Source organism: Hevea brasiliensis, chromosome 5 (assembly GCF_030052815.1).
Source record: "Hevea brasiliensis isolate MT/VB/25A 57/8 chromosome 5, ASM3005281v1, whole genome shotgun sequence".
Classification (NCBI taxonomy): domain Eukaryota; kingdom Viridiplantae; phylum Streptophyta; class Magnoliopsida; order Malpighiales; family Euphorbiaceae; genus Hevea; species Hevea brasiliensis.
Window position 1 is genome coordinate 78,330,247 of NC_079497.1, and position 12,291 is coordinate 78,342,537.

Consider the following 12,291-nt stretch of genomic DNA (forward strand, 5'->3'; position numbering starts at 1 on the left):
CAAATGAATGTATGAATTATAATTGAAATTTATCATGAAATAATAAAGTCATAAAACACAATATATTAATATTTAATGATATTATGTGCCCTTGTATTGCCTAGACATGTGTGTCAGATTGGATAGTTTGGCATGCCAATAGGGTATTGTTTTAGCAGTACTGCAAAAGGCTTTATGCCTATATTCATAGCTCTATGCCCGTATTCATGGCTCTTATGCCCGTATTCATGGCTCTTATGCCCGATTATGTGATATCATGGCTTTTTAGCCATACTGACTACATACGTGGTTGACGTTCTGCGTCCCATGGTATGACGGCCCGAGGCACCGCGGTGTCCAGAGCCAACGACCCGTTATCTAGTTTAGTCAGTCTGTCGTAGGTTACTTGGGCAGTGTAATTTATTAAAATAAATTAAGACTATTAGTAATTAAAAATATTCGAAATCAAATAAATGAGTTAATAAGACTTCAAAAGAATTAGTTACAATTATGAAATGATCCAAACCACATAAAAATTGTTAAGTAAAATGATAAAAGAGTTGCAAAAATAGGTATAACTTAACTAAATATTTTAAATGTACCTTCTATTGCCATATAAATATAAACTGAGTATTTTTATTAATTCTGTATGTTGTACATTATCCCTGTGAATTTCGGAATTAAACGCTTTCAAAGCGAAACAAATGAGAACAAAAGATAATTAATATTAGACACATTATATTAAATTAAATTGATTCTTAAATATTCAAATTATGCTTCGTTCTTTCTTTATTTGTATATTTTATTTTCTTGTTCTATTATTGCACCACTAAGCAGCAACGCTTAGCGCGATGGATTTGTTTCCTCGCGCAGGTACTTTGACTAAGATTTTTGGAGTCCAGATCTGCAGAAGTGCCTGAAGTATTCAAGGTTGTCACCTCCTCAGTAATGCATGTAGATAGGGCCCATATAGATCATATTTTGTATTTAGTATAAAATGCTAGATATTGTATTATAATGTAGATCATGAGCAGGTAATTAATAGAAATGTAATGTAATTTAATAAATTAGCTTTTTCATATGTAATTAATTTATATATCATGTAAATTATGAAATTATGTAAATTAAAGAAATTTGAAAATTTTACTTATGTGATTTGAGCATGAATGAGATTGTATAGATTCGAAGACAGATTTGAAATATATAGATAATGCATGGAAATGAATATGAAATTGAGATATATGAATGAGATGGTTATGAAAATAATTGATGAGATTTTATTTGTAAAATATTATTGAAACTTTCAAACAGGTAAATAGTAAAATACGTCAACTTGTAATAAAATAGGAGAAACTCCGCTGGTTTCTCTGTCGAAAAATTTATTAATATTAAAATATATCGAGATCAAAATATGAAAGGAATAAAGTAAGATAAGATAGGGTGCTCCGGCACCGAATGTAGCACACTTTGCTTGGCTACACTGTAGTCGGGTGAGGGGTGTTACATTTAGTGGTATCAGAGCACGGTTTAGGCGTTCCTAGGCATAGATAGATAGAATAAGATAGTGTGCATAACATGTATTGCATTTGTAAGAGTCAAGGTGACACTAATGCAGATCTGTTTATCTTTCTTATTTTGAATAGGATATGGACCCTTCATCACAGAGAGCAGTCGAGGAGGAAGTGGAGAGTCATGCTCCACTGTGAAGTGAGGCGGGGGTAGGGGAGAACCTACTCCACCGGCTCAAGCGAGCACCTTTCGGCCTCCACAGCCATGTTCCAAAGAAATGGCCGATTTCTTTAGACAAATGGTGGAGTAATGCCAAGACCACCTCCACCACCAGCTCCACAGTAAATCACACTGGAAAGGCTAAGAAAGTTTGGAGCGGTGGACTTTTGATAAGAGAGAAGATGACTCATTGCGGTAGGAATTGGTTGAGCAGGCAGGCGACTCTAAAACAACTCCATTGCACTCCAGAGCAAAACTTGAAATTCAAAATTTGAAAAATTTAAAAGTATCAAATGCCCTAGTATACCTAACTAGATTGGTTTGGATAGTTTGGCATGCCAATAGGGTATTGTTTTAGCAGTACTGCGAAAGGAAAGGCTTTGTGCCTGTATTCATGGCTTTATGCCCGTATCCATGGCTTTTATGCCCGTATTCATGGCTTTTATGCCCGATTATGTGATATCATAGCTTTTAGCTATATTGACTGCATACGTGGTTGACGTTCTGCGTCCCATGGTATGACGGCCCGAGGCACCGCGGTGTCCAGTGCCAACGACCCGTTATCCAGTCCAGACGTCCAGTATAGGTTACTTGGGCAACCAAATGAATGAAAGTGGACAAATTTAACGAAATGAAAAAAATAAAAAAAAGGATATACAAATGCAAAACAAATAAGGCATATACATTAAATACACATTTATTTTCTGTTATTTTCTTTTATTTTATTATTGCACCACTAAGCTTTATGCTTAGCGCGTCGCTTTTGCAACGCGTAGGTACTGAAGATTTGGACAAAGGGCCCAGACAGTTCTGCATAGTGTCCGTGTCACCTCACAGGCTACAGTGCATTGGTAGGACACTAGGTTTCATTTTGGTATTTTGTAACTAATGTTTATTTTCTCATATGTAATTGAACTTATGTAACATATTTTGATGTTCATGTAAATAATGAAAATTGTATTTGTGAATGGAAGAGTGAATGTCTATTTATGACTTGTACATGATTAACAAATGAGATGAATGATTGAGAAACGAATGGTTGAAAAATATTGAGATCTTGATATTGGAGTTTGTGAATGGATGAATATGATTATTAGAAGTGTTTGTCACAGGTTCCGACGAATTGTTTTCTCCATTTTTAGCCGGTACTTCGCCGGATTTTCTTTAAAATTTTCGGAACCTCAAATAAATTACAATTTCAATAAATGAATTATATTTCACAAGTTATATTCAAAACTACGATAAAAAAATGAATTAAGATAAAATAGAGTGCTCCGGCACACTGAGTGGCATAACTTGCTCGGCTACACTGTAGTCGGGTAAGGGGTGTCACACCAAACCTGCTGGACTCATGCCCAGTCCTACAGGTCACCAACGGCAGCCACACCAACTTCAATTCCCACTAAACCAACCACTTCATTTCTTATTCAAACAAAACCAAATGGTCACTAATTGATCATTAAAACCTAATTTCACCATTACATGATCAAAGTCTCATTTTCATCCCAAACCCTAACTCAACTATCTCAACCATGCATTATAACTTGCATTTCATTACTCCACTTAAGAGATTAATACTAAGGGTAGCCATACTACCATTTTAGCTCCATGAAAATCATCAAAATCTTACCCCAACCAAGGCTGCTAAAAATATGGGATGGGCATACACATGGTATCTATTAAATTTCTTTGTAATTTTGCACTCAATCATACTCCTTCAACATGAATTTAAAGAGAAAATCAAGTTTAAGTCACTAACCTCTAATGGAGCTAATCCAAAGCTTGCAAGAACTCTTCCTTTTGATTTCTTTTTGCTCCCAAAAGCTTTACTATGAGGAAAGAACAAGTTTTTCTATTGGGAACATAGGGTTTAGTTCGGTAAAAACCAAGCAAATCAAGCTTGGTAAAGCTTGGCTATGGAGGCTATGGTGCGGCAAGGAAGAAGAGAGGAAGTGCAAGTGGTTATTCTAGAAATTTTTGACTTCTTTTCTGCCCATTTCATGTATTATAAGTATTGTTCTTTAATTTGATTGGCTAAGCATTTTAATTACCTCATGCTTACATAAGCATGAGGTAATAAATCTCATTTATTCTCAATTTCTCTTCTTCCTTTTTCTATTCATTTTTAATTAATTTTTCATCAATATTTGTTCATATTTTATGTCATATAATTCACTTACATAAATGGACAAGTTGGTCAAAAATCATCTCTAAGACAAAATGACCAAAATGCCCTCCGTTTGGCTTAACGAGCCAAAATTGTGTGTACCGATTAATTAAATTTTCTTTGTGTTTTCTTAACATTTTATTGTTATTGAAACCCCAATAATCCTTCCCTGAGGTCCCAAAAATTTTTTCATGAAGTTTTTCCCATGTCTAGGGTTGCTAGTGGCTTTTGCCGTCACTTCCCTTTCGGGGTACTCATCCTTGGGGTTTTGGCTCGTTTAACTTTAGTGTATTTCATTCCTATAAATTTTCCTTGATTGTTATGAGCATTATTTAGTTTCTTTATAACTCCTCACTCTAGTCTATTTATAATTTCAAACATTCTAACTGCCCGGACCGACATTGGTCACTGGAACAGTAGACTGTAGGACTAGCTAAAGTGAGGATGTTACAAATGGCCACCACATTTACATGCCCCAATCTCCATGATCAAGCCATAGTTCTTGCAAGTTGTCTTCACTAAAGTTGGAGTACACATCTTGGGCAACATTTTGGGAGCAAAAAGGGAGAGATTTGAAGAGGTTTGATAAGTTCCACTTAAGGTATATGTCCATTTCTTCTTCCTTTCTTTGTTAAAAATTGTGTTGGTGTTGTGATAAGTGGATTTATGAAGAAATGTTGAGGTTTTGATGAGTTAGGGTGGTGTTCCATTTTTGGCAGCCATGGAAGTTCAAAGTACTTAGCTTGTTTTTACATGTAATTGATGGAAAATCATGTTGGTTAAGGCCATAAGATGTTTTAGCCAATGTATTTTATGTGTATGTGTGAATTGAGCAATTGAAATTAAGGGTTTGTAAGGGAAATTCAATATCTAAGTAAACTGCCATTTTTTGGTAGCCTTTAAACCCATGAAATTATGTATGATATCATGAAACTTATTGATGAATTCTGGTGGTGATGATGTGAGGGTAGTTTGTATGATTGAGGATGGAAGTTATTTGTAGTGGTTAGGAGCATTCATTTGTATGTATTGTTTATAATTGGATATTGTAAAATTGGAAGTGTAATTGGTGCATTGTAAATTAGTTATATTCTGCCCAAAGTTACTATAATGTAAAGTAATGAATGGTTGTGGTATGGTATAAATGCAGAATTGTTTGGGAAGTGAAGATATAGTTGGTTGAATGTGTGATTGGTTAATGCTCTAAAAATGTGTTAAGGGCAGTATGTGTTTTAGGCTATAAATGGAATGGTGTGACTCCAATTAGTATGAGGCCAATTGGAGGTGAAACTAGGCACAAAATTTGCCAACTTTCATGAAGAAAATCTACCTAAATTCTGTCCAAAAATTGACATGAGAATTGACCAAATCCGGATTAGTGACTTTGCAAACCTGAAAATTGACCATTTGAACAGCAGTCAGTATTTTGGCCATAACTCACACAAAATAGGTCCAAATGACTTGAAATTTATACCATGGAAAGCTTAGACATAGAGCTACAACTCTTATAGAGAAACAAAAGCCCAGAAATGACCATAATCAAGTCAAAATGCTTGCACAAGTTCGGGTATAAAAACTACCAAAATCAAAAATGACCTAAAAATGAAACTAGACACATAACGGCACAACTTTGGTGAAGAAACCATGCCCAGAAAACCAAACCAAGTTGACCTAAAGATTGCCCTAATCCGGGTGACTTGCATTATGCCTAGGCAAAATGACCAAATGAACAGTGTTTATTCATTTGGTCATAACTCAGTATAGAAAGGTCCAATTGACCTGAAATTTTATCAGAACATAGCTGAGACATAGACCTATAACTTTCATGGAGCAATCCAACCCAAATTTTGACCATAACATGTTCAAAAGGTGACCTACAATCACTGCACAAAACATTGTAGATTTGGTTAGTCCAGAAAATCTGGGAAGTTGGCAATCCGGCCAGTCATGGTTTTCAGGCCATAACTTGAGCTGCAAAACTCCAAATAGAGTGATTCAAAAAAATAAATATAACTAGACACAATAAGGAACAACTTCTATGTTGACAACTTTGCCAAATTCCCACTGCAAAAATGACTAATGGAACAGTAAATGCAAGGCTTGAAATCTGAAAATTTTGAACAACTAACATTAAGCTTAGAAATGGTATTGGCAACCAATACCAACAATTTTAGAATGCAAAATGTGGTATGTTGGGAGTATTAAAAGCAATGTACCCATTGCCTATGCAAAAGTCAATATTTTTGTTGACTAATGAAATAAATAGTAACACCTAAACTTAAATTTCAAGAATTGTATAAATTATGAGTGTAACATGCCCTATTACACCTAGCAAGATTGGTTTGGATAGGTTGGCATGCCAATAGGGTTCTGTTAGCAGTACTGCATATGGCTTCATGCCATTCTGTGTTTTATGGCCTCACGTGTCATTCTGTGATAAAATAGTCTTTGGCTATGTTGAATGAGTTATTATATTCTGGTTTTATCCCTGATAATTATTGCAGCTTATTAGTTATTCTGTTGCACACCAGGAGACACAATGTGACCGATGGTGTGATGGTCCGACGTACTTAGTACCCAGTGCCAGTTTACCCATTTATCCAGTCCAGTCAACTAATATGGGTTACTCGGGTAATGATAATAAATCTTTCCAAACTTTGATCGAATAATACTGCAATAAATGCTAGATATTAAGTCTACTAAAGATGTAAACATAAATTCTGCATATTCACTTTATTTTAGTTATTTTATTTTATATTGTCACCACTAAGCAGAATTGCTTAGCGCGTCACTTTTGCCACGCGCAGGTACTGGAGACATAGCTGGGGAGTCCAGCAAACCTCATACTGGGTGAACTTTCAGATCTGCACACAGAGTCCAGAGTCACCTCACATTTGCAGTGCATTGGTAGGACATTAGGCTACTTTTGGTCTTTTGTAATTTGTAAACTTTTGTAACGTATATTATAAACTCATGTAATTATGCTTTTGATGTAATTATTTATGAACCATGTTCAGTAATAAATTTGAGTATTTGTTATTGAATTGAGTATGATATGAAATGAATTGAAATTTGAGGTAATGAAGTCATTTGAGAAATTGTTGAAAATATATTGGTGGTTGACTGAGATTGATATTATGATTATATTGGAAGTATTTTTAACATATTCAAAAGAATTGTTTTTCCAATTTATAGCTGGCACTCTGTCGAATTTTCTATAAAATTTGTAAAAAATTCAGATTAATCAAAATTATAAATAAATGAATTAAAATACACTATAGACAAGTAAGGGGTGTCACATTTAGTGGTATCAGAGCAACGGTTTAGGCGTTTCTGGGCCTAGATAGAGATTGCATTTGTAGGTGTTGAGGTGACACTGATGCAGATTTATTTGTTTTGTTATTTTGATTAGGATATGGATCATGCTTCTCAAAGAGCAGTTGATGAAGAGGTGGAGAGTTGTGCTCCACCAAGGGCTGAATCTGGAGGCAGGGGAGAATCTGCTCCACCAGCAGCTGAGGCACCTACCCAACCTCAGTTTGCACTATTCCAGCAAATGACCGAATTCTACCGGCAAATGATGGGGGCAATTCCACCACCACAACCACAGCTACAACCTCCACCAGCACCACAGAAGTCCCATCTGGATAAACTGTGAAAACATGGGGCTGTGGATTTCTTTGGAAAGAAGGAGGATGACCCTATGATAGCAGAAAACTAGTTGGATAGAACAATCAGAGTTTTGAAATAGCTTCATTGCACCCCCGAGTAGAACCTGGAGGGTGCTGTGTCCCTACTTCAAGATGATGCATACCAGTGGTGGGACACAGTAACCAGTGAGGTGCAACAGGATCAGATTACCTGGGATTTCTTCCTAACAGAGTTCAGAAAGAAGTATGTTAGTAAAGTGTATTTAGATGAGAGAAGAAGATAATTTATTAGTCTGAGACAGAGGCAATTATCAGTGGTAGAGTATGAGCGAGAATTCGTCAGACTGAGCCAGTATGGGAGGGAGATAGTCCCTACAGAGGCAGAAAGGTGCAAAAGGTTCGAAGAAGGGCTCAGTGACAAAATCAAAGTCATGATAACGGCATTGGAGATCACGGATTTTGCCAAATTAGTAGATGCTGCATCGAAAGTAGAAAGAGTCAGAATAAATGAGCAAAATAGAAGGGAAAGACAGCAAAAGAGGGGTCCAGGTCAGTCCAGTTCATTCTCTACTCCCAGTAAGAAGAGTAAGGGTCCTCCTGCTCAGGGTTCAGGACAACCATAAGGTCAGGGTCAGTCCCAGGGGCCCAAACCATAGTTCACACCTAGGAGAGGCCAGTCCACACCATCAGTGGACAGCTCTCCAGGGACAGTGTTTAGGGGACTAGCCCCAACATCTTCTGCCTGTCCATACTACTAGAAGTGGCACAAGGGGGACTGTTGGCGAGTGACTGGTGCATGCTATGGATCTACAGAACATCAGATTAAAAATTGCCCGAAGAGGACTACTACAGTTGCCCCAACACAAGCTGATACGCTTGCCCCTACACTTCAAAGGGGTAGGAAGCCCGGTAAATCTAAGGCAGCTAGTCCATCACTGAGGCCTGCATCTGAGTCAGCTGAGAGGCCAAAGGTCAAAGTACCTGCTAGAGCCTATGCCATAAGAACTCAGGAGGAGCAAGATGCCTCAGACATCATTAGGGGTACATTCTCCCTCTACAACACATCTGTGCATGCATTGGTGGATTCAGGATCCACTCATTCATATATCTGCATCAAACTACCCGTAGAGAGGGGAGTTTCAGTAGAGGAGAGTGATCAAGACATTTTGGTCACAAATCCACTAGGCTACAGTGTGGTAGTGAATAAGGTGTATAAAGGTTGCCCGTTGAGGATTCAAGGGTATGAATTATTGGCAGACCTAATTGAATTGCCCTTCTACGAGTTTGACATGATTTTGGGAATGGACTGGTTGTCATGTCATCAGGCAATAGTTGATTGTAAATTGAAGAGGATTTCTCTAAAAACTCCCAAGGGAAATGAGATTTCAATTGTGGGTGAAAGGACAGATTTCTTGTCCAATATTATCTCAGCCACAGTTGCAAGAAGATTGATGAGAAAAGGCTGTGAAGCTTACTTAGCACACGTGGTTGATACTAGGCATGCTAAGCCGAACCTGTGTGATATACCCACAGTAAGAGACTTCCCATATGTGTTTCCTGAAGAATTGCCTGGTTTACCACCAGAAAGGGAAGTCGAATTGGCTATTGAGGTAATGCCGGATACAGCACCAATTTCTATTGCTCCTTATAGGATGACACCCACTGAATTGAGAGAGTTGAAAATTTAGTTACAAGAGTTGCTTGATAAGGGGTTCATACACCCCAGTGTGTCACCATGGGGAGCTCCGGTGCTGTTTGTGAAGAAAAAGGATGGAACTTTTAGATTGTGTATTGATTACCAGCAATTGAATAAAGTAACTATGAAGAATAAATATCCGTTGCTCAGAATTGACGATCTGTTTTATCAGTTAAAGGGAGCCAGTGTATTTTCAAAAATTGATCTCAGATCAGGGTATCATCAGTTAAGGGTAAAGGATGCAGATGTGTCAAAAGCGCATTCGTAACTGTATGGGCATTATGAATTTCTGGTGATGCCGTTTGGGTTAACAAATGCACCAGCAACATTTATGGACCTTATGAACTGTATCTTCCATCCATATTTAGATCGGTTTGTAGTGGTCTTTATTGATGATATTCTGGTGTATTCCAAGACCAGAGAAGAACATGATGAACATTTGAGGATTGTTCTGCAAACCCTGCGAGAAAAGAAGTTGTATGCTAAGCTGTCCAAGTGTGACTTCTGGATGAGTGAAATCTCTTTCCTTGAACACATAGTATCAGCAGAGGGGATTAGAGTGGATCCCAAAAAGATAAAAGCAGTGATGGAATGGAAGCCTCCCAGAAATACAACTGAGGTCAGAAGTTTCTTGGGGCTAGCTGGGTATTACAGAAGATTTGTGAAGGAGTTTTCTCTTATAGTGTGACACCCCTTACCCGTCTATAGTGTAGCCGAACAAGTTATGCCACTCAGTGTGCCAGAGCACCAATTTATATTTCTATTATAATTTATCCCTTTTAATTCATTTATTTTCAATTTTGATAAATCCGAATTTATCCACAAATTTTATAGAAAATCCGGCAGAGTACCGGCTGTAAATTAGAAAAACAGTTCTTCTGAACCTGTGTAAAACACTTCCAAAATAATTTCCAAATCCAAACTCCATTATACACATTCAATTCAATCTCAAAATCTCAATCTCAAATCACAATACTATTTTCAAAACTTTTCTGTTCACTTCATCACTTGAAGCATATTCACAGAAAATTCTCAACATTTCATTTATTAACATACATTATGCAGAAAATCTCAATAATATGAAATTTCATATATTTACATTAATACATAATTATAGGAGTTTACAGTTACAATCCAAACTAATACAACATGCAAAAATACAAAAGGGTCACCTATAGTCCTAATATCCTACTATATGCAGTGCAGATGTGAGATGACTCTGGACCACGGATGCAGCTCTGAAGGCTCACCTTGTCTGATGTCTGTTGGGCTCCCCAGCTAGGTCTCCACTACCTGTGCGTGGTAAAAGTGACGCGCTAAGTAATTATGCTTAATAATAACAATATAAAATAAAATAAAATAAAATAAAATATGATAAAACAAATATGCAGAATGTGTGTTTATATATTTTTTTTTGATAGACTTAACTTCTGATATTATTTGCATTATTATACGATTAAAATTTTTGGTAAGGTTCATTAACATTGCCCGAATAACCCATACTCATTGACTGGACTGGATAAACGGGTAAACTAGCACTGGGCACTAAGTACCTCGGACCATCACATCATCGGTCACATTGTGTCTCCCGGTGTGCAACAGAACAGCTAATAAGCTGTAATAATTATCAGGGTTAAAACACAAGTGTAACAATTCAAATAACATAGCCAAAGGCTATTTTATCACAAAATGGCATAGGAAGCCATGAAACACAGAATAGCATGAAGCCATATGCAGCACTACTAATAGAACCCAATTGGCATGCCAAGCTATCCAAACCAATCTTGTTAGGTATACTAGGGCATTTTACACTTTTGAATTTTACAATTTTTGAATTTCAAGTTTTGGTATTACTATTCACTTCATTAGTCAACCAAAATGTTGACTTTTGCATAGACAATAGGTACATTGGTTTTAATACTCCCAACATACCACATTTTGCATTCAAAATTTGTTGGTATTGGTTTCCAATACCATTTCTAAGCTTAATATTAATTAAACAACATTTTCAGTTTTCATGCTTCATCTTTACTGTTCCATTAGTTATTTTTGCAGCAAAAATTTGGCAAAATGATCAACATAAAAGTTGTTGCTTATTTTGTCTAGTTGAATTTAATTTTTTGAATCACTCCATCTGGAGTTTTTTAGCTCAAGTTATGGCCCAAAAACCACAACTGGCCGGATTGAAATTTTTACGGGTGACCATATCTACAAAGGTGATGAATAGTGACTTCAACTCACTTGTTGGATAGGTTCTGGTCATAATTTGGGTTAGGTTCCTTCATGAAAGTAGTTGGTATATATCTCAGCTTGTTGCTGGTAAAAGTTTAGGTCAATTGGACCGTTCTACACTGAATTATGGCCAAATGACCAAACACTGTTCATTTGGTCATTTTTGCCCAGGAAGATTGCAGATCACTCGGATTAGGGCAAGCTTTTGGTCCACTTGGTTTGGTTTTATGGGCATGGTTTCTTCACCAAAATTGTGCCATTATATGTCTAGTTTCATTTCCAATTAGTCTTGCACCAATTGAACCTTTACAATTCAAGTTATGGCTGCCCAAACCTGCTGGACTCAGGTCCAATTCTGTAGGTCACCATGGGCAGCCACACTAAACCCAATTCCCATCACTAAACCCACTTCATTTTTTATTCAAACCAAACCAAATGGTCACTAATTGACCATTAAAACCTACTTCCATCATCACATGGTCAAAGTCCCATTTTTCCACTCCAAACCCTAACTCACACATTACCATTCATGCATTTTCACTTCATTTCATCAATCCACTTAGTAAATACATATTATGGGCAGCCATGATAGTCTTTTAATTTCATTAAACTCAACACAATCAAACCCTAACCATGGCTACCAAAAATCTAGGGTTTACATACAAATGGTATTCAACAATTTTTTTTCTTTGTAATTTACACTCATTCAAAGTCCTTAACATGAATTTAAAGTAAAATTCATGGTTAGGTCACTAACCTCAAAGGATTAAGATTTTCCCACTTGCTAAAGCTCTTGTTTTCCTCTTCTTTTTGCTCCCAAAAAGATCACCAAAGTGTAG

At 36.8% G+C, this 12,291-nt stretch overlaps 1 protein-coding gene across 1 annotated transcript in view; it reads right to left on the reverse strand.

Annotated features, from left to right (window-relative positions):
* Nucleotides 1-10,242: 10,242 nt before the first annotated feature.
* LOC110671955 (protein kinase and PP2C-like domain-containing protein) overlaps nucleotides 10,243-12,291 on the reverse strand; it is a 54,807-nt gene continuing 52,758 nt past the window's right edge. Inside the window, exon 11 of the mRNA XM_058147201.1 lies at nucleotides 10,243-10,513. Coding sequence (XP_058003184.1) covers nucleotides 10,499-10,513 — 15 coding nt within the window. The 3' untranslated portion in view covers nucleotides 10,243-10,498. The remainder of the gene's footprint in view (nucleotides 10,514-12,291) is intronic.